Source organism: Lagopus muta, chromosome 1, assembly GCF_023343835.1.
Source record: "Lagopus muta isolate bLagMut1 chromosome 1, bLagMut1 primary, whole genome shotgun sequence".
Lineage (NCBI taxonomy): Eukaryota > Metazoa > Chordata > Aves > Galliformes > Phasianidae > Lagopus > Lagopus muta.
The window spans coordinates 168248214-168271194 of record NC_064433.1 but is presented as its reverse complement, the minus strand read 5'-3'; the positions used below and the strand labels follow the sequence as shown (position 1 = coordinate 168271194).

Here is a 22981-nt window from a genome sequence, read left to right as displayed (position 1 = left end):
TTGGTGCTTAGTAATGGGCAGCAGAGGGAGAAATATGCAGAAAACCTAGGCACAAACTGTTCACTATATTTGAAATTGTAGTAAACATTAAGTGGTTTTGTACTAAGCACTCCTTAAGCACTCATCCTGGTTATGGTCGTCATAGTGTGTTAGCACATTGTTGAATCTTCTAGGTAGGAATTTAAAATGAATAAGTGACTAATTCTTTTGAGAGCATATTGTCAATTTTATTTATTTATTTATTTTAAATTAAGGCCAAAATAGAGTCCGATAGAGTCATTGGCTCTGTAGGCAAAAAGGTAGCGCAAGAGACTGGAATTAAGGTCAGAAGCAGATCACACAACCTGTCTATGGCACATAGGAACGATTTTCAACATCTGCTACAGGGGATTACTGGGGAAATTCCTCATAGACCTCTAGACTTCAATATGAAGGAGTATGCTGGGTTCCAAATAGCTTTGCTGAATAAGGTAAGCACCACTGTGTGTAATGTTGTTATTTTCAATATACTACCATTGAAATGCTAGATATTGTTCCATACATTGTGTTAATTGAAACTTTAATTGCTGAAACCGTAGGATTTGAAACCTCAAACTTTTAGAAATGCTTATGATATACCTAGAAGAAATCTTTTGGATCAATTAACACGAATGAGATCTAACTTACTGAAGAGTACTCGGAAGTTCCTCAAAGGACAAGATGAAGGTTAGTTGTGTTTGCTTTTTTTTTTTGCCTTTGTGATATTGCTTTTATTAAATTTTGAAAACTCAACAAATATTTATTCATAAAAGCTTAGCAGCCATTTGCCATTAAACTTGACTTTTTTCCTTAGCTAATTGGAAGAAAAACAGCTGGGGACAGAAGATGCAGATTCACTGCTCTGTCCTTTAGTCTTAGGAGACTTGGCCTTTTACTTATGGATTCTTTGTTCACTTATTTTTTTTTCACCAAGTTTTATGATGTATGTAAGAAAACTTGAGAGGATTTTTGAACATTAAGATCTTTTTCTATGTAGGAAGTATTTTGTGAACAGTGGAAAGATGAGCTTACTCACTAGGTGCTGTCAGTGTGATTCTTTCACCCTTTAGGTCAACAGGAGTTGTATAATTGTTTCATTTTCCCTTTCATTTATGTCTTCTGGCACTATGTTAGAGCATCTAACGAATAGAGGATGATTAAAAAAAAGTGGAGAAAATGGGTAATGCAAGTGAAAGCTGCATTATCACCGTTGTTCATCTGACTTAAGTAGTGAGAGAACATCATTTGAAATCAAGTTGCTCTTTGGTGAAGGGATTCAAACACATCGAAACTTTACAGTTATTTTCTCTGCTGTTTTTGGTGGCTTGTGTTCTGCTTGATGAAAGGCTTAGAAACTTCAAATTTGTAAGTTTTCAGGTCCTGTAGATTTCGAGACTTTGATTCCAGTGGCAAAAAAAATCACTGTTGCTTCAAGAACGTGCCAGTCTCAACAATTACATGTGATGTACCCAAAATTGGATAGATGTCTATCAAAGCTATGTGCAGCATGGCATTACTACTTTGCAGTACTGTAGGTTTTGTTTGTAGTAATGTTTTAGATAAAATTTATTGCAAGTCTTGTTTTTTTTTCCACCCATCTACCTGTTGAAAAGCTATGGGACACTCTGGAAAACTAAAATCCATGCATGACAGCTATTGCTTTTTCCATGTCATGATGGAATACACGACAGATTCATTTAAGCAAGCTTTCTGCACTCAAAGCATGATGTTGTAAATACCAATTAGGTGAGAATAATGGTGAGTTTTGCATATCTACTCTGTTAATGCATTTGATAAAAGACTGAAAATGTGAGATGTTAATGTGGATATAGGCTGAATTCCCACGACACTAGTATAATATATTAATAAATCATCCTTTTACAACAGATCAAGTTCACAGTGTACCTATAGCACAAATGGGAAACTACCAGGAATATCTAAAACAAATCCCTTCTCCACTCCGAGAGCTTGATCCTGATCAACCCCGAAGGCTCCATACATTTGGCAATCCATTCAAATTGGACAAAAAGGTGACTTTTCCATACAGCTTTTTTAAAAACTTACTGTTGTGTCTGCTGCTGGTTAGACTATTCAAAGGGTAAAGTATAGGAGAAGTATTTCCAAGTATTTCCCAATTTGGGAAGGCATCTTGTACAAGGATGTTCCTCAGGTGTTTTTCATCAGTGTTATCATATGAAGAGCAGTCTTTATTAGAAACCAGTGTTATGCCTTCAAAGTGCTGTATAAATGAAATATTTGTCACTGTAGTATAGATAATACCTAATCATGTTTCGTTTGCCATTTGAGAAGCTGATAAGTAGTGGCATATTGTTCATTATTGCCTGATAAGTATCACCGCATCAGTATTCACAACGTTTTATATTATGTATTTCTGGATTGAAGTTCTAAGCATTCTACCCATTAAATACAGGGAATGATGATAGATGAAGCAGATGAGTTTGTATCAGGACCTCAAAATAAGCATAAAAGACCTGGAGAACCAAGTATGCAAGGGATTCCAAAAAGGCGTCGGTGTATGTCTCCCCTGCTCAGAGGTCGACCACAAACTCCTCCAGTTGTGAATAACCACATTGGAGGAAAAGGACCACCATCACCAATCACACAAGCACAGCTTGACCTTGTTAAACCTATTCCTGTTCAGAAAAGTAAGTGAATTTTTGTATGTAGAGAGTTTGGTTTTTATTTAATTTTATGTAAGAAGCTTGTTTATATAGAAAACTCCTTGGCTGATTTCCCAAATAGGGCCAATTTTGGAAATGAAGTATTGAAGTGTGCAGTGGGGGCTTATCACATAGCCCTTCAGACTGAAGTCTCTCTTATGTGAACTTTCCAATATAAACAATGTATTTCCTGTATTAAATAAGGAGACAATGTAAACAAAAGGGTGTTCTTTTTCCTGCAGGTTTACAAGCTGCAGAAGTTATCACGACGTGAGGTTATTTTGAATTTCACTGTGGTACAGTGAATTTATTTTTCTTAGCATTGAGCTGAGGTACTCTGTAAAAGTCTTGCTCTCACTGTTCAGTGAGCAACAGTTGTTCAATAAGTTTGTCAGTTCACTTTAAGGGAAGAGAAGTATGTAGTGAAAGTACATTTTACAGGTTCATTCTTTGCTTTGTTGATAATACATTTATCAATTTTCCCTTTCATGTGAAGAATACAGCTGTGATTTTATTAAGCCATTAATTGACAGGAAATAAACTAATGTGCTCATTATTACAACCCTGAAAGAACAACCAACAAATGTTTTCTTGTGCCTGGCAAGTATAATAGATAAGCAGAAGCATAGTTTTAGAGGTATTGATGTTTGTTATAGTTTCAGTGACCTCTATCAGATCATAAAGAAGGTAGAATTTGTAAATGTAATCTGGTTTTTATTGTATTTTTTTCACTTGTTTTTAGCATCAGAAGCTAATAATGAGATTGCAATGGATGATGTGGTAGAGAATCATGTTACAGACTCACTTTCATCAGATGATTTCCCAGATGCTGTGGATTCTGAATTTTCAATGTCTTCTCCATTCAATTCATTGGATCGATCAGCAGCTCATATAGAGGGTGCAGACCATGAGCATATAGGGAATAACTTGAATGTTGATGGATTTTTGGAGAATCATGATGAATCCAGTAGTAAAGAGCAAAATACTGAAGATAGTTTGCCACTATCTTCAACCAGCAAAGGGAAAAAAACAGTGCCCTGCAGAAGTTCCAGAGAGATTAATATGGAGCTGAGAGCACAAATTATGAAAGAGATCCGAAAGCCAGGAAGAAGTAAGTATTCCACATTCCTTCATTAAATGACTGGCATGAGAGCTAGGCAAAGAACTAACATTGTTTTACCTTTTCAGAAAAATGTTAAACTGTGAGAGTGAAACAAAATTGAAAGCTAGGCAGATTTGTTTTAAAGCATCTTATGAAAACTTGCTGGATGAATGATTAAAATATCACTGAATCTGTCAGTATTCATGAAAGTAATGATCTTCATCATTGATGCTAGAATTATAGGTAATACCTTAAACACCACCGTCTTATTATGGTTTTTAAAGTTAATGTTGATAAAACTGTGTGTTTTATGTGTTGTTATGAGCCTGGTTTTTAGATGATCTAACTTAAAATCTCGCAGAAGCTGAATTAATTCTCTTGCCCTTGTTCACATGAAGCAAAATGTTATAACAGACATCTGTTTAACTGTTTTTGCTCTTATTTCTTTAAGAATATGAAAGAATCTTCCTTTTACTGAAGCATGTACAGGGAAGCTTACAAACCAGACTGATATTTTTGCAAAATGTTATTAAAGAAGCTTCGAGGTAGGTCACTGAATTGTATTAATCTTATAAAACTGCACCATGTACTGCTACTCGTAACAGCTTGACATCCACGCAGTCCTTTGTCTTAAACTTCCCACACAATGCTTTGTACTGGGGGTAAATAATTTCATAGAAAAAAAAACACTGGAAGTACATAAGCTTCTTGATGTTTTTTGCTTCATACAGAGTCTTAATATTAGTAGCTGTAACTGCTAAATCATCACAAGATTAAGTGAACAGTGGTGTAGGAAGAAGAGGTACTTAGAAAATCATTTAACTTCTGGGGTTCAAATGAGAGCGTATTGCTAATTTGAAAACTTGAAGACACTGTGCTTTACTATGAATAAAACTTTCATAAACGGTTCAAATTCATTATTCTGCATTGACTCAAAATCTTGTCCGGTTCTGAGATCCAGATGTGCTCTATGAAGATGTGTCTGCTCTTCAGATTTTCTTTAGAAATAGAGTAGTTCTATTTCTACAACCTCAGGTGGTAATTTGTCATAGGGAAAGAGTTTGGAGTTTTAAAACGCATGTTGTTAAACCAGATAGACAGTTGTCCTTAAGGTGTCCTTAGACTGTGCTTGCCTACCCTATATGACCATTCAGAGAAAGGAAAAACAGGAAATTATGATTGGAATCAAGAGTGTTGGATTTAAAAGGAATTAATGATTTAATCATTATATAGGCTGTGTAACTTTGAGGATTGCTTGAGTGAATAGTTTTTCATCCTCCTGTGTTTTCATAGAATTCTTTTTTTTTTTTTTCCTGTGGTATTACTGCTCACATCTTGATTAAATAAAAATCAGTGATAGTTGTGTAAAACTGTGCTTGGGAGTTCAATGTACACTGAATATTGGACATTTATAGAGCTTCTCTAGCCTTCTACTGCCAGCACAGTGGGTCATATTGATTTAGATAATGTTTTTCCTTTAGCAGTAATTCTTTATCATGCTTTTGCTTGATCTCTCTCATGTTTTATCACCTGTCGAAGCTGTTCCATAGTCTGTAGATTACACATGCTTCCTCACTGTCACCAATACAATACTGTTTCTCCTGTAGTCTTTGGCAGCCCTTAGTGAGGTTGGAATATTTGTGCCTCTGAAATTTGACTCTTTGGAGCCACTGTAATTCTTGTTTCTGTTGCACAGCTTGTCTATCCCAGTATCTCACGTTGACTCTTTGCCTACAAACTTGGGAGCAGTTGTCGTGCTGTCAGATGCACCAGATCTAAATCCTGTCTGTCACCATAGCCAACAGTTTTTTTCTATCTACTGGTAGAAAAACTTGCCAATTTGATTTCTCTTGGACTGTTGTAAATATTATTAGTTTGTAAGAGCAGCTTAATCCTTCCCTCCTTTTTTTTTTTCCTCCTAGGTTAGGTGATTATAATACAGTCATGTTATCCACCTGGATAACACTACCTACAGTCTCTGTGCAGTTCTGTCTCTGGGTGCTTCTGGGTGCTTCTGCCCTTATCCAGGCAAGCTATCACTCTTCACCAAAGTTCCCTGCTCCCTGTAGGAAACATGTCCAAGTTCTTTGCAGTTAAGATGGTTAAGTTTTGCTAACTGATGGCCGATTCCTGTGATGACACAGAATGCAGTTCAAGTTTGGAGTGCTTGGTCTCTTTCCCTGCTCCAAGGAGCTCTGTTAACAGAGACTTAGGAAAGTTCTTGAGCAGTGCAGCAAGAAAGCCTGTGTTTAAAAACAGTTCCCATTCAGTTCTGGAACTTAATCCAAAAGAATGTTATGAGAGGAGATGTCTAAAATAATCTAGGGTTTTCTTCTTCCTTTGGGAATGGTTTGCCATGTAGTTCTTTTACTACTTAGTGAAAGTCAGGGATGCATCTTGCAAAAGATGCTGCCGAAATTGGGAACAAATAAAGCTATCATTCTTAAAAGGCAAAAACCAAGGTGAGGGACATAATAGATTTTATTTTTTCCCAGTTGACTGTGAAATGTTGAGGAGATTCCACATCTCAATGTCAAATTTCGATTCTGATAATGACTCTTTTATAGCTGGTGGTAAACTTCTGGTTCAGCCTGGGGTGGGTATGAGTAGCAATTGTAAGGAGTCCTTGTTGAACACAAGGAATCAAATTCCTAATAGATGGCTTTAGAACCTAGCACAGAAAAAGTGATATAGCGAAGGAATAGGAGGAATTAGGGAAAGTGAGAGGTCCTCAATATTTTCTGGAGCTGGCATAACAATCTATTTATGGCCTCAGCACTAAATACTCTCTGCTAAATAGAACTGTGGAAACATATAATAGCCTAAGTTGGAAGTGACTTTGAAAGGTTCCCAGACTTTGTGGGAAAAGAGAATCTAGATGAGATTATCCAGCACCCTTTAGTCTAGAGCAAAAACTGACAAAATGTGGATAAAAATTATCCAAATTGACAACTTCTAAGTATTCTTTTGTTTTCTAAACAGAGAATATTAAGCTATTAAATACATAACAAAATCTAATGTGTCTACCTAAAGAAAATGCCAAACAATATCCATTTGTAGTATAAGTGCTGAAAAGAATTAATACAACCTCAAAATAATAATGAACGTTAATGCTCAGTAGCTGCAGTTAGCTGAGAAGTTTTTACCTAGAAAAATCAGGAAGCTCTGCGTTTTTTGGCAGAGTTGACAGGTAAGTTAGGAAGAGTTGATGCTTAATTATGTTAATTACAGTATCAGTTGCTAGGGTGAAATATTTCTGTTGTCCTGAGAAAACTGCATGCTATAGTGTTTAACATTTGGAAGAAGGGCCTGGGACGTGTATTGTAGGGCTGGCCGCAGTGTGCTGCTCTGTTGGCGCAAGGATTCACATTGATGTGGTAAATTAGTAGTCTGTATTTCCCACCTTTCACCAGGCTTAATTTCTAGGAAGTATCTCCTGTTAGCTTGTACAGCTGCTGCAAATGGACTTCAACATTGTTACTTCTCAGAGTACTGACACTGAATATAAACATGCTGAATTTTTATTAGGATATGCTATATAACAAAGTACTTTGCTATTAGCTTAAATTATTTGGCTTTTATTTGGGCAAATGAGGAGTTAGTTCCATGTTTCCCAGGTTGATACTTTGCAACAAATAAGAATCAGGGAAGCAATGATGAATGGAAGTGAAGCAGTACTCAGAGGGTGGGTCTGTTATGAGTTACTGGGAACCATGATGAAAAGGATGGGAAAATACCTATAGCATGGATGTTCCAAGAGATAGTGATTGGGAATGGGAGTTCTGTTTCCCCATAGCCCAACTAGGATTGTGGGGAAGTCTGCACTTTGGGAATTAGGGCAGATGCACGTTTGTGAGGAACAGGCATGGATTGGGAGGCCTGCTTGGGAACCACATTCTTTTGCCAGAATTCAATAGGGTCATAGTACTGAACTCAGAGTACAGTTCAGAATGGTGCTGAGTTGAGAAAGTGTGTGATCCTTTCATTGCTGCTTTGAACTGCCAAAGCATTGGTCAGAAGTTGCTTCTTGAATGCAGAAATGTCACAAGGGTAGGGTTAGCTGGAAGCAACAAGGAACAGCATGCTGCAAGACAGCGGTTTGAGCAAATGTTCTCATGCTCAAATTTCTGTACTCTGTAGGGAATGAAAGTACAGAGACTCCCAAGTATGGTTTACATCTATATTTTCTTCAGTTTCTCTCAAACTTTTTATTTGTATTTTCTCATCATCTTGAAACATGCTCTGTGCTGTGTGATGGCTATTTTGCCATCAGAACCAAAGTCTCCTCTGTGATTGTGCCATGAAGGCATGCACATAATCCCTAAAAGCTGCTGCTACCTTTAGGATTGTAGTTCTTTCATATGTTTTCTTTACCTTAGAACTTCTGGAAATAGAAAACAATATTTTTCTGGTGTTATGAAGGCTGAGTGATGTTTAACCACACAATAGGACAGATCTGTAGTAACCCTGGTTTGTGTTCTCTCACAAAATGGAGAAGCAAGTTAGTAGTTTCCTGAAGTTCTGGTAAGCAGCAGTACATGCAATGCCATCATGCAGTGTACCTAAAAGGATAGTTCAGTAAAAGCTCTGCTAATGATACTTGATGTATTATGTGCATTCATTAATGCCTTGTTCCAAATACAGGTTTAAAAAACGAATGCTGATAGAACAGCTGGAGAGTTTTCTGGAAGAAATCCATCGCAGATCCAATCAGGTCAACCATATCAACAGCAGCTAAGGAACTGCACACCAGAACCACAGCAGGGCACTGCTGTTCTTACTTGCATTCATTTTTGACATGCACTCTTATCTGTATATGAAAGAATGAGAAGCTGCTCTGTAAGAAGATGAGAAAAGCATCCATCATCATTTTTTTCTTCTTTTCTGTTATTTTTGTAATGTGAAAAATATCACTAAAACATTTTTATTTAACTAAATGGAGAACTCCTTGTCTGTCCATGGACTCAAGTGTCACTTTCCCTCAGGTTCTATTTTCTTATTCTAACCTTCAAAACTATCACCTCTTAAGGTTGAACTTTGCCAAAAAGTTGATTTGTAATTTTCAGAAAAAAAAAAGCACATACATAAAACAAGGTAATGTTTTGTATATACAGTTATTTTGGATATATTATTGTAAGTTGTATAAATGTATTTTGAAAAATATTTAAGAAAAGCACTTTTGTTATTCCATCAATAAAAGCTCTATTTTAATGTTTGTGTGGGATTCAGTTCAGTTTATACTGGAATGGTTCATTTTGCCTTGCTTTTAGGGAATTTCCATTTTTCAGTGTTAGCCTGATACTGAATGCTGAGCAGGTTTGTGTCACTGAATATTCTGTTCTTCATTAAAAGCTACTGAGGTGAAAGCAGGATTGTGACTATGGTAGGATGAACAGTCCAGCCATCCTGGGCATGCAGCATCACTTTATTGGCCCTATCTTTCATCTTTGCTAAGCACTCCTAACTTCTTTCTTGTGGAACATTCCCGTTTAGATCCCTTGCATTCTGAATGGGTCTGGCTGATTAGCCCAGCATCTGCCAACAAGACGACGTCAAGCAGAAGCTGTGGCCCAGGTTCTTAAGTAGTTCAGTGGTGAAATCTGTTTTTCCTCTAAGATGTATGTGTAGTCTTTGCTGTAGTTGTGGTGCTAGTTTTTTCTAGACAGATCTAAGTTCCTTTGCAGTACTTGAAGGGAGTGTATTAAGCAGGAGGGGGAATGACTGTTTACATGGGTTGATAGTCACTGGACAAAGGGGGAATGGTTTCAAACTAAAGGAAGGTTCAGGTTAGATATTAAGAAGTTTTTCACCCAGAGGGTGGTGACGCACTGGAACAGGTTGCCCAAGGAGGCTGTGGATGCCCCATCCCTGGAGGCATTCAAGGCCAGGCTGGATGTGGCTCTGGGCAGCCTGGTCTGCTGGTTGGTGACCCTGCACATAGCAGGGGGTTGAAACTGGATGAGCATTGTGGTCCTTTTCAACCCAGGCCTTTCCATGATTACTACAGTATGTATAAAGTAATAATGTAGCAGAGGACTTAACATTTTTGCAAGAAGCAAGAACATTTTAATAAATACATATATAATGTAGCCTTTAATTTCATCCGAGAGAAGTTCATCATAGGAAGAACAGAAGATGGTATTTGACTAGAATTTATTATGAAGGATTTGTAACTCTTCCTATAAAGAGTACTGAGCCTGTAAAAGAAAAGAGTGTTAAAATTGGGACCAAGTTTTCAAAGCACAGAAGTAGCAGAACTGAAATTCTTCATTATATGGAAAAATTGATTTAGCAATGACATGCTTTCCTTAGAATAATTTGACCATTACTGTACTGAAAACAGAACAGTGTTTCCAAATAGTAACCTGACCAGGTTGATCCTCAGGACGCATCCTAAAGAATCCCTTCTGAACAGAGTAATACAACTCTGCTATTTTCCCAGTGGAAAAACTTCATTTACTGTGCCTGAACAAATACAATGACAATGTTTTTGGGTTTCCTTTTTTTTTTTCCATTGGAAATATTAAACTAAGTGTACTTCTGAGTTTTGAGTTGCAGCACAATAATACATACACTTCAATCACGTAAGGATCCTATTGTACAATTGCATTTCCTTTTCATGTGATTTATCATATACTGTAAAGAGAGCAAATTTATTCCCTGAAATTACTGTTTGGTCTTAATCCTGAGGAGTCCTTAATTGTAGGCCGGATTTACTTCAGTGCATTTTTTCCTAATTTTTTGCCTTTGCTTAATACACATGCTTTGATTTATCAGAATCTGTGAAGCTGAGTATTAATTATGTGGGCATTTACAGGCAGTGAACATAATTATCTGCTGTAAGCAATTAAGGAAAATAACTTCCTCGCATCTTTTTAGGCAGGCCCCAAACAGTGTTTTACTGAATCCTGAAAATGATTGCCAAAGTGAATGCACAAGTTGTAGGCTTTCTGCAGAGCTATGGTCTCAGTCTGTTAGTGACATCCAGTGTGCTTCCATGGCATTTGAGAACCTGGATGTTTCAGGAGAACGTGAAGCAGGGAAGAGTCTCCTCGAAGATGTTGGTATTCGACACAAGAGGAGAGAAACTTATGTATATTTGGAACTGTAGCTGGGTGGAAGGCTTTAGTTTGCTGAACTGCTGAGCTATGCCCCTTCATACTGTTGAGGTAGTGCTAAAGCAGGGAATTTCAGGCTGTGGAGTCCTGCTGCTTGTGCTCAGAAGTCAATTTGCTGCGTGCCACCTGTGCAGGCATGAATAAGTTCCTTTTGTAGAGGAAAAAATCGTATGTTAACTACAGCTACCTCTGCTGCCCATTTGGGATTTTGATTGCCCTGCGGAGTTCTGTTTCCCGTGCTGGGGCATTTAAGGTCTTTATGTACTTCTGGTGCTTACCATAGTAGAAATTATAGAATCATAGAACTGTAGAGTAGCTTGGGTTGGAAGGGACCTCAAGGATCATCAAGCTCCAACCCTCCTGCCACATGCAGGATTGCCAGCTGCCAGATCAGTACTAGATCAGGCTGCCCAGGGCCCCATCCAACCTGGCCTTGAACACCTCTGGGGACAGAGCATCCACAGCCTCTCTGGGCAGCCTGTTCCAGTGCCTCACCACTCTCTCAGTAAAGAACTTCCTCCTGACTTCTAAATCTCCCTTCCTTTAGTTTAAAACCACCCCCCTTGTCCTATCACTAATCTACATACAAAGATAGAAGTTAATTTGCCTTTCCTGACTTGACTCTCCTTTTTTTTATTATATATTTTAAAGGAAATTAAACTATTCCTTATGTGTGCTTTAAAATCTAAACTCACTATTCCTGGCTGTTGAAATGTCCTGGACTGAAGATGCACGACAAGCTTCTTACCAATTTTGGTGCTGCTTGTGAACGATTCTGCTGCTGAATCAGAAAGCATGTGTACATACCTGTGTTGGCTTGTCTCAGGAAAAAAGTGAAAGGTCTGTCTGCTTTGAAAATAGGTGTTCGAGATCTTTTTAGTAGTAGCATTGCTGTAATGCAATTAAGAAGATATTAGTAAAACGCATCAATTTTCATTCCATCTTCTGTGCTGTGTCCTCAAAACTCACAGTACCAAACCCCAGAGCCTGAGCTGCTACTCTAAGAGTAAACCCGTGATTTTGTCCTGTAGAGAAATCAGTGGGGATGAATGAACAAGTTGTGTGATTGTGAGCAGATGGGACACGTGCTTATTGCTGAGGTGAGTCAGCCTGGTTTGGATTGCAAAGGTAACAATTGTTGTTGCCACAGTTGTAGCTCTGCCCAAGTCATGCTGTGCTGTTACCCTTAAGCCAAACCCTACCCCTGCTGTTCCAGTCAAAAGATGAGCAAGGCACAAATGTAATCCCCTCTTCTAAATGTAAACAGCAAATAAATACATATATGTTCCTGAAATTAGCCAGAGCTCACAGCAAAGACTGAGTATCTTCAAAGCGCTGTATGGGAGTGCTTAAATGGTCTCTAAAATTATGATGGCTTAGAAGCAATTATAAGCCTTGTTCAAATCAACTCTGCCTTGCAGCTATGTAGTATTGACTATATTGACAAAACTGAAAACTTGGATAATTGTAATGAGCATTTAAAGCAACAGAATTCAATTGAAAATTTGAGTAAGGCTCAATAACGTGAATTTGAGTGGCACTATTTCAGTGCTCCTAAAACAAAAAGCAACTTCAACTTCAAAGCCACTGTGTGTCTGGATGCTGTGTTTTTAATATCTAGCAATGAGCATAGTCAGACTTTTTGTAAACCAGCTTCTTTGCTTGGTCTGATGGGAATTCATGGACGTTCTAGCATTGATTTCAGTGGAATAAAGGTGTAATGCTGTCTGACTGCTATTAACCTTAGATCCACAGAATGGCTTGGGTTAGAAGGGATCTCGAAGATCATCCAGTTCCAACCCCTGCCATGGGCAGGGCTGCCACCCACTAGCTCCGGCACTAGGTCAGGTTGCCCTTACTCCTTGGTGTATAATGGCAGCCTAGAAGTTAGGAATTTCCTGGAAAAAAAATGATGTCTAAGTCCAGAGGGACCAAGACAGGCTGGAGAAGTGGGCCATTGAACATCTAATGAGGTTAAACAAGACCAAGTGCAGGATGCTGCACTTGGGTCAGGGCAATCCCAGGTGTTTATACAAACTGGGTGAAGATAAACAGGAGGGGAATGGCTGTTTATGAGGGTGGACAGTGATAGGACAAGGGGAATGGTTTTGAACTGAGACAGGGGAGATTTAGTTAGATATTAAGAAGAAGTTTTTCACACAGAGGGTGATGAAGCACTGGAACAGGTTGCCCAAGGAGGCTGTGGATGCCCCATCCCTGGAGGCATTCAAGGCCAGGCTGGATGTGGCTCTGGGCAGCCTGGTCTGCTGGTTGGTGACCCTGCACATAGCAAGGGGTTGAAACTGGATGAGCATTGTGGTCCCAGGCCATTCTACAATTCTATGATTCTATGAAAACATTAACACTGAAAACACTGAAGTCCTTACAAAGATGAAGATTAAAGGGACTTCAATATAGCTCGTGACTTTTTAATGTTGTTTTTCTTTAAAGGAAATGGGGATTGCACAGCTCAGTTTCCCTGTTGTACGTTTATGTTGTGATGGAGGATTTCTAAGGAAATGTCATTTAGCTCACAGAGGTGAGTTATTAACTCTGTAGTCCAGAGCTGAGATTTTACTTGGAATGTCCATGCTGAACTGGCCCTGACTGCTCACATGTAAAGTGTCTGGGAATCAAATGTCTGTGCACAAACATCACTGATGTTAGAAAAAAGCCTAGAGTACATCGAAGACAACAAAACTTTCACTTCATGAACTTTCAAGGTACCAATGGGACTGTCTTCAGAAACAAACCCTGTCACAGTTTAGGAGCTATAGATGAACACATAATAACCTCTTAAATGCTTTGATTTTTGAGATCTGAACAAAGCGATTGGTTTGGGTGGTGGTGTGTGGAGCCAGGAGTTGGACTCAGTGAACCTTGTGTGTCCTATACAGCTCAGGATTTTCTATGATTCTGTTTAACCAACAGAAAAAATGCTTTATTTTGTTAAACTGGATTTTTCCTGGGCTGGTAAAGTTGGATTTCACCTGAGCATTTGCATGTTAGTCTAACATCAAAGATGGAATGGGAAGAGGTTTAAGAGTTCCTATGTGCAATTATAAAGGTGAAATAGAAATGTTAAATACAAATGTTTGCATTTGGAGTGGATGTGCTCCTAAATGCTGACATACTTTTGTGAAGCAGTTTTGTGATGAGCAGTTGTTGCTGTAGTGACAAGCTGCAGGGGTGAAAAGTAACACTTATATGTATGATTTACCTGTAGCTCCTGATGCCTTTGTGCCATCCTCTGTTACTTCAATCTTTGCATGGTGAATAGCTTCCGAAATATGAAGGCCAGCTTGCTCTACAGAACAAACCAACCCAACAGGTGAATATTAATAATGATCTCATGCATTTTATTGTGAACACCATTTTTATTTTATTCATTTATAATGCTTTTACCTTTTTTAGTTTTTGTTATTTTTTCCTGCAGAATCTAGGGGTCTTAGCCTGAATCTAAACTGTGCTAAAGGTGAGCTGGGTCAGAGGATTTTTCATGCATGTGTCTGGCAGGGATAAATACAGAGAGCCCAAACATCTGAGCCAGGTCTATGTCAAGGATTTCTTTGCTCAGTCCACAGCTGTAATAATAGAGCTGTGGGGTTTTTGGATCAGCATTCTCCAAGCGCAGGTAAATAGGAGAGTAAATCAAAACCCTTGTGTTTGTCTTTTGTCTTTCTGCCTGGAATTGTCCTCTGTTACATGTTCAGGCTGCAGAAGAACATCACTTGACACAATATAGAAACATCTCTAGAGTGAGACAATGCATGAGGAAGGCAACATCAAGTTACTTTACTCTAGTGAAGACAGCAAATCTCTATTGCTGATGGAGAGAGATGAGGACTTCCAGACCATAAGTAGGAACACACAGATTTGTGTGCCTCTTTGATTAGGGAGACTTTCAGGAAGCTTAAAGTCACTTTTGTGAATACTCTTCTCTCTCATTTTTACCTTCATCAGTCTGTTCTTTAGTCTACACAGATATTTTCCCACCATTTGAACAATGGTGTATTGAATGCATGTGCCTTAATATCTCTTCCAGGAGAATCTACTCCATGATCTTCCCAAGCATAGAGATGAGCCTCAATGGCCTCTATTTCCCTGGGTCCTTCTTCCTTCCTTTCTTAAAAATGGGAGCGATGTTTCCCTTTTTCCAGACATTGCCTGACAGCCAGGACTTTTCAAACATGATGGAGAGCATCTTGACAACCACGTCAGTCAGCTCCCTTAGGACCCTGGGTTGCATGTCATCCAGCCCCATGGGCTTGTACACAAATCAGCATCATGAGGCAGACTCAGTCTTGCTCTGCTCTTACAATGGGAGGGATTTTGCCTCCCACCCTGCCCCTCCACACACACATACATGTAGAAGTTCAGGTGTGAGAAGCCTGACTGGCCATGAGGCAGATAATTCCTTGAGTACCTCAGCCTCTTCTACCCAATGTATCTAAAGAATCCCTTGCGTTTTTGCAGGCCCCTCCAGACGTTCAGTACCATCTGTGCCTCAGCTTTCCTAGTCCTATCCCTCCCTGCACATCTGGATGGTGCCCCTATATTCTTCCCAGGCCATCCATGCCAATAGCAATTATCAATAATAAAGTAGATCGATTGAATGGGAATTTTGTTTTGGAGTTCACAGAAAAAGAAGTACAATCAATAAAGGACACCTGAATCTGCCGAATCTCTTCAATATTATCTCAGAGTCTATATGTGTTGGGTCAATTATCACTTTGTATTCATTCAAGCCTCTTACCTGAAATGCCTTTAAAATTAGCAGTGGTGGGATCAAATGCATCTCTAATTCCCAAGGCAGAAAAAACTGTCTTTAGATCAAAAAGGCTTTGAATACTAAACCTGAAATTAAGATGAAAAATGTAATTTAAATGCAGGATTCATAGTTTCATAAAGCTAAAAGGTGGAACATGCAATTTATTTCAAGCCTTTGCACTTCATCTCTTTCAGCGTGAGCCCAATGCTTTCTTCTTGATTAAGCACACCTTCCAGAGAAGCAACTGCTCTTCACTTGAAGATGTTAACAGCAAGAATCCCTCACCTCTCTCTATTGCAATCATACTGCCTCTCAATGTTCTTGACATGTGAACTTCACGTATTCCTGAATGCACTCTCTTTAACATTCTATTTGGCTGTAGCAAAAGGGCTCTTTGAATTGTTTCTGAAAATTATCTTGGAGGAGATGAGCATTAATGTACAAATTGTTTTTCACGTGGAGAATGTATTATGAGAGATGCTTTCACATAGAGAGTATTGTGAACCAAAGCATCTAATTTGGTTCCGTCCTGCAGGTTGTGCGTGTCATTGTTATCACACGTAATTCTGGCAACAGGAGTAGTGAAGTCATCTCAGAGGAACAGAATTGCTTACCTAGGTAGAAAAATATCCATCTTTGTCCTCTTTAAGCTGCTGGACCAGAGTGCTATGGTTTTGGCAGAAAGATGAGTCTCAATCTGGGACAAAGGTGTTCGTTTGTGGCTTGGAAGCACTATGAACATGCTGAGTTTCTCCCCTAGGTAGGGTAACTCAACGACACTGAAAGCATCCTGAGTCGTTGTCTGGAACTGACCTGTATTTATGTGAATATAGATCTTATGTCATCATTAAAATAAAGAAAACAACAGTCACACCTCAAAAAAACAAGCGTGGGGAAGCCAATGGTTCAGAACACCAGTGGACTGCAAGGAGTGATGCATGGGCTCAGCTCAGGTCACCTACAGCTCACTACACCAGCTCATGTGAGCAGAGCTGATTGGCTGAAAAATAGTGATTTGTAGCTGAGAATCGCAATCAGAATCACAGAATCACAGAATTGTAGGGGTTGGAAGGGACCTCCAGAGACCATCGAGTCCAACCCCCCTGCCAAAGCAGGTTCCCTACAGCAGGTCGCACAGGTTGGCATCCAGGCAGGTCTTGAACATCTCCAGAGAAGGAGACTCCACCACCTCCCTGGGCAGCCTGTTCCAGTGCTCCGTCACCTCACTGTAAAGAAGTTCTTGTGCACATTTGTGCAGAACTTCCTATGCTGCAGTTTCTGGCCGTTTCCCCTTGTCCTGTCTCCACTCACCACTGAAAAGAGTCCGGCCTCGCCATTCTGCCCCCCACACCTTAGATATTTATAGACCTGGATCAGGTCCCCTCTCAGTCTTCTTTTCTCAAGGCTGAACAGACCCAGTTCACTCAGCCTTTCCTCATAGGAGAGATGCTCCAGGCCCTTCACCATCTTTGTGGCCCTCCGCTGGACTCTTTCCAAGAGATCCCTGTCTGTTTTGTACTGGGGAGCCCAGAACTGGACGCAGTACTCCAGATGAGGCCTCACCAGGGCAGAGTAGAGGGGGAGGATCACCTCCCTCGACCTGCTGGCCACGCTCTTTTTAATGCACCCCAGGATGCCATTGGCCCTCTTGGCCACAAGGGCACACTGCTGGCTCATGGCCAACCTGTCGTCCACCAGGACACCAGATCCCTCTCTGCAGAGCTCCTCTCCAGCAGCTCATCCCCCACCCTGTACCGCTGCATGCAATTATGGATTCAAGACTCTACACTTGCTTTTGTTAAACCTCATCTGGTTTATCAAAATCTGCTCTATCAAATAGTGTTACGGTGCTATTTTTTACCTGTTGTAGTTTCCATGGAAATAATTAGGAGGCATTACTTTTGGACTATCCTATGTTTATTAGCAAGGTTATGACAATAACTGAATGGTGACAGTTCCTGCAGTGCCTGTTCTTTGAATAAGCTTTCTTTATTCCTCATGGTTTCCCTCTAGTATTTTTCACTAAAAATTAATTGCTGAAAGAAACAATTAAAAAAAATGTATATATACTATTTAATTAACTGAAACCTTCTTTTCCTTGTATTTCCTTCTTTACTAACATTGAGTTTTAATCTTATTTCAGTCCAACAGCTATATTAAATGGTAAAGCATTTGGGCATATACTTATAAAGGCACCCAGTGTATTCATTTTGAAAACTGAAAAACCTATCAAAATCAGATGAAGGTTTTAAAAACCATTCTCAAAGGTAAAAGCTGTTTGGCTTCCAACCCTGTAATTATTTAGATGTGTTGTAACAACGACTTTAATTCCATATTTCAATGAACAGATAATCGAAGCATTCCTAATGGACCGTTACACAGTAGAATAGATCCAATTATCACTGTTTTCCTTTCTTATTTTATCACCTGTAAATCCAATGGATAGCATTTCAGGAAAACACAGAATCAGTTGTCAGAGAAAGAGTTAAATACAGGTTACAAGCAAATGAATTATTATTACCATTGCTGCAGACCATTCAAAATAATCTACTCCCTTCCAGCTCAACTGTAGTAGCTGTGTCTTGTGAGGGTAGATGCTCATGCTTTTTGAGTCAGTTTTATAAATAGTGGAATATACTTAGTTATTGTTCATCATACCTAAATATCTGCTCATAAACACAGAGATATAGAATGTCTTAAATATTTCATGTAAAATGTTTGCTAGTTTTGCAAATCTGGGTTAGATAGCATTCAGTGCATGCTGGTAGTCCTGCTAGAACCTAGAAATGTTATATTCTTAGATCAGCCGTCCCACCATGCAGTGCTGAGAGGGAACTGCTCTGGTAAAACCATCTCCCAGCACATGGGTTGTTTTGGTGGAAACAAACTCTCTTCTGGTTTGCAGAGAGGATTTATGTTCTGCACGGGATGGGAGTGATTTAATTCATGGTTATGATGATATTTTGAAGTCTGTTATGTCTACAGAGATTATACAGACCTTATTTGTTAATTAAAAAGAAAACTAAAGACTTGGTATGATTGAGTTGGGATGTTTTGCCTTCCTTGCTTGAACTGATTTTTAGCATCCCATAAGAACGGTACACAGCTAAATTAGTATTCAAATATAGTTAACAAATTGCTTGAAAAAAAGAACATGTAATATAGCTGCAGTACCTAACAGGCTTGCACAAATAGTAATCTTGATACTTTCTTAGCATCACTGATAGCTCCCAGGCTGATTTGTTCTGCATGGCCACATTAAAAGGATAAAAAATGTTGTAAATGATCAACATCGTCCACAGTTAAACTTTCTTGATCTTTGTTTTCGATCCTGGTGGTGGACATCTGCAATGATTTGATAATGAAGGAAAGTTATTTCAGATCTCTGTTTTGTTGTAGTAGTCCCTGGCCAGGCCCTGAAGCATGACCAGGGAAGGACAACAAAGCTGTGAAGGGTCTGGAACACAGGTCTTATGGGGAGCAGCTGAGGGAACTGGGATTGTTCAGTGTGGAGAAAAGGAGGCTCAGGGGAGTCCTTATCACTATAACTGCTTGAAAGGATGTTGTGGTGAGGTGGGGGCACCAGGAGAAATTTAGCTTGGATATCAGGAGAAATTTATTCTCAGAAAGAGTGGTGAAGTATTGGAAGTGGTGGAGTCACTGTCCCTGGAGGTGTTCAAGAAAAGAGTGGATATAGCACTGATGGACGTGGTCAGCAGGCATGGTGGGGATGGGTTGGTGCTTGGATGAAATGGCTCTATGAATTTATGACTTTTAAACAAGTTAGTTGGAAATATCTGTAGCATTTCTTATGACAAAGAATTTGGCTCAGACATTTTAGACTTCTCATTTATGTCTCACCCCGCTAAAAGTTCAGAGAAAAGGCTTGCTCCTGAGCTGATAGGTATGTGTTAGTCCCAAGAAACTGATTTTGTCTAACTGGATAGCTAACAAAGGTGCAAAGAGTGATGTAGTTTTGGACTACATGAGCAGCCAGGTACCCTGCAGTTAGCTGGGGATACAGCATCACCCAGGGCTGACTGATGTAGTAGTTTACACTGCTCAGTGATGAGGATGAGGAGGCACTGGGTTTTGCAAAAGGAAATTCTGCATTCAAAATTGAAGTTAATTCCCTTCTAAAAGAGTTGAATGCACCAGAGGAATAGGAACACTCCAAGCCAGAAGTGTGAGTGTGTTCAGGAACGGGTGATCCTCAGGAGACGGGAGAAAGAAGTGTGTTGGACACACCACGGGTTTTCTTGAAGAGGAAATACCACAGACAAAGCCACAGCAATACAAGCAAGCTTGCAAAGTGGAAAAGAATGATTCCTCAGACAGGTGGGTTCCAAGATAAAGAGCTGTAGAAATAATGAATGGCCAACTGCCTGCTTGATGTGACCAGAAAAGGAAACTGCTTTAGCTGTGGAAACAAGAGAAAAAAGAAGAAAGAATGGTGCTGCTGAACACTGAATTCTTTTTTTTTTTTTTTTTTTGTCTTTTTTAATTTATCTCCAATTATTTGCTGGAAATTATGGAAAAGGATTAGCTTGATGATAAATTATTGAATAACAGTGAGCAGTGAAGTACCTAATGGGAATGAGGAAAGAACAAGAGGACTTGCAATGCCAGGGGTGCAAATGAAATTTGACCTACTTCAGAGAGACAAATCTGGGTCTTGGGTAGTTACCACTTTAGAATTCAAAGAGAATGAATGTGAAAATGGAAAGTGTGTTAGCAAAGATTTTCCAGAAACCTGCAGAGTCAGTCTGCATCTCTAGATGAGAGTCTAGAAAGCAGAAGTGTATTTATAAAGAAAAATAGAGTAGTCTGGGAAATTTTAGGTCTTCATGTGAAAAAGTTTAGAATATACTGGAGAAACAAATGGACAAGTCAAAGGGGGATACAGAAAGTGAGATAAACTGCAACATCAGGCAGGTCCTAGTATCTTTCTGGTTGGGTAATTGATTTGGTAAAAAGGCACAGATCCAGCCATCTGATTTTAAGGAAGAACATTAGACACAGATTCACTATGGCACTACTAACAGGTAGAAGTGATGGTAGCTAGAACCAATGAAATGAAATGAAATGAAATTGAAGATAGAATGCACCTGCTTGAAGAGGAGATTAAGATTAGTTAAGATGAAAGTGGGGTTCCCATGCTGAAAAGAGTTCAAAGCATTGCCAATACTGAAGACTTTCATCAAAAATGGACATTGAGGTTACCTTGATGACTGGGATGGTGGAAATCCCATAGTGTCCAAGAAGCCAACACAAAAAGGCATGCATTTATTAAGATTTCCTTGCCCTTAATTTACCTGTGACTCATCAGCTGAAAGAAAAAATGGAATGTTGGGAGAACAGAACAGGTAGGGTGCAGCCTGAGTAACCACTCAATGCGCTAAACAGTGCATTTTAGCAAAGAATCATAGAATCATAGAATCACCAAGGTTGGAAAAGACCTAAAAGATCATCCAGTCCAACCGTTCACCTATTCCCAGTAGCTCCCACTAAACCATGCCCCTCAACACAACATCCAGCCTTTCCTTGAACACCCCCAGGCTCGGTGACTCCACCACCTCCCTGGGCAGTCCATTCCAGTGCCTAGACAGAGCAAAATACTGAGTGTGCATATGACCCATTACAATTATGATATAAATTTCTTATCCCTTACTTTCAGGGAAGATTAACGTGAATTGGAAAAGTACATAAAAAGACTCCTAGAGAACTGGAGTATCTATTTAATGAAAAGACTAGATGAGCCTGGCATCTTCATTTTAGCCAATTTCATTATTTATTTATAAATATGTTTAGGAGTAAATATCAAAGCTGAAATAAACTATTTAAGTTGGAAGACATGTCTTGGTCTTGAAGAAATTTAGACTTGGAATTAGAAAGCTTTTTATCCAAGCAAAGCTCACAAATTTATGGCAGAAGGGAAAGGAGCTTTTTATATTAAAAAGGGTTGTAAATTTCCTCATGGCTGAAAATTAAGCCTGCCGCACAAGTTGTTGTGTCACAGCCCATATACTTCAAACCTTTGAAAGGAGAATACTATCTCTGTGAATCTGGAACGAGAGCAGTTACCGTAGTTAACTTCAGCTGTGTGATGCATTGTGGGTACTTTCAGGGTTGAGCTCTCTGCCGTGGTAAAAGGCAAGATCTGGGTATCCATAAAGGAAAACTTCTTCAGCCACGTGCTCTTGAAATGCATGGTGCCCACCACAGCCACCCGGCTGAGCGGTGACACAGCTTCCTCAGAAGGCACACTGTGCACGTCCTTGTCTGCAAAGGAGAGAGATGGAGATGATTTTCTCACATAAACATGCCAGTGCATATTTTGCTGTCTTTCATCTTTAGATCCAGAAATTCCTAATGTAATCAACCCATGACTACAGATCCCTTGATGAAGTAACTAAGTCATCTGCATCTCATGTCCTAATTCTGCCCCTCTCTAATTTAATTAGTAGTTCACCTCAATCTGCTTTGGGCATCTCAGAGTCCTGAAGTGTGATTCACTTTTAATTTATTATATACAACTCTCTGAAAGGTGGTTGTGCAAGGTGAGGGTCAGCCTCCTCTCCCACGTAATAATGATAGGACAAGGGAGAATGGCCTGAAGTTGCACCATGGGAGGTTCAGATTAATATTATGAAAAATTTCTCCTCAGAAAGAGTGGTGAGGCAGTGGCAAGGCTGCCCAGGGAGGTGGGGGACTCACCATCTCTGCAGGTGTTCAAGGAAAGAGTGAATATGGCAGTGAGGGACATGGTTAGCAGGCATGATGAGGAAGGGACGGTGGTTGGACAAGATGATTTTTGTGTTTTTATCCAACTTTAATAGTTCTATGATTCTATGACACTCTTGTGAGTACCACAACACGGACTCCCATTTTAGTGTCTACTTCTAGAGGAAGTTTCTTATTGTAAAGTTGGATCAATTATTACAGCTCATTTAAGAAGGATAGAATTTTTTTGGACTAGCAGCTTTAATGTATATTTTCAACATCACATTATGTATTAGTGCCCAAATTAACACTCAAGTAATTTAAGTTGATGGGGCAAATCAGGGATTTATTTTGTTTACTGCTTCTAAGGACTTGCTTTTTTAATTAATTTTTTTTTTTTTTCATTTACACACATTTAATTTCACTACCTTTGTTGCTTGTGTGGAGCTCTTTTCATTTCCTATTTTGACTTTTTAACTTCAGAGTCTGGCTTACAGCCCTCCATGCTCCCCACCACAGCATGAAAGCGCTCTGTGCAGCAAGCTTGGCCACAGGGGAGTTTGGCTGC

General features: G+C 39.4%; 2 protein-coding genes across 6 annotated transcripts in view; one reads left to right on the top strand and one right to left on the bottom strand.

The window, feature by feature from the left end:
- Positions 1 to 9016, top strand: part of INTS6 (integrator complex subunit 6) — a 42154-nt gene extending 33138 nt beyond the window's left edge. Inside the window, exons 12-18 of one of the 2 annotated variants that reach the window (XM_048941323.1) lie at positions 255 to 470; positions 579 to 705; positions 1906 to 2048; positions 2450 to 2684; positions 3442 to 3810; positions 4253 to 4346; positions 8446 to 9016. In XM_048941323.1, the coding sequence (XP_048797280.1) occupies positions 255 to 470; positions 579 to 705; positions 1906 to 2048; positions 2450 to 2684; positions 3442 to 3810; positions 4253 to 4346; positions 8446 to 8539 (1278 nt within the window). In that variant the 3' untranslated portion in view covers positions 8540 to 9016. The remainder of the gene's footprint in view (positions 1 to 254; positions 471 to 578; positions 706 to 1905; positions 2049 to 2449; positions 2685 to 3441; positions 3811 to 4252; positions 4347 to 8445) is intronic. The other variant, XM_048941332.1, reaches the window with a different exon arrangement.
- Positions 9017 to 9890: 874 nt separating this feature from the next.
- Positions 9891 to 22981, bottom strand: part of SERPINE3 (serpin family E member 3) — a 74072-nt gene continuing 60981 nt past the window's right edge. For 3 of the 4 annotated variants that reach the window (XM_048930358.1, XM_048930348.1, XM_048930364.1), the window contains exons 4-8: positions 21775 to 21972; positions 16305 to 16503; positions 15676 to 15776; positions 14140 to 14226; positions 9897 to 11810 (exon numbers count right to left, since the gene is read on the bottom strand). In XM_048930358.1, the coding sequence (XP_048786315.1) occupies positions 11614 to 11810; positions 14140 to 14226; positions 15676 to 15776; positions 16305 to 16503; positions 21775 to 21972 (782 nt within the window). In that variant the 3' untranslated portion in view covers positions 9897 to 11613. Of the gene's footprint in view, positions 11811 to 14139; positions 14227 to 15675; positions 15777 to 16304; positions 16504 to 21774; positions 21973 to 22981 lie in introns of all 4 variants that reach the window. The other variant, XM_048930374.1, reaches the window with a different exon arrangement.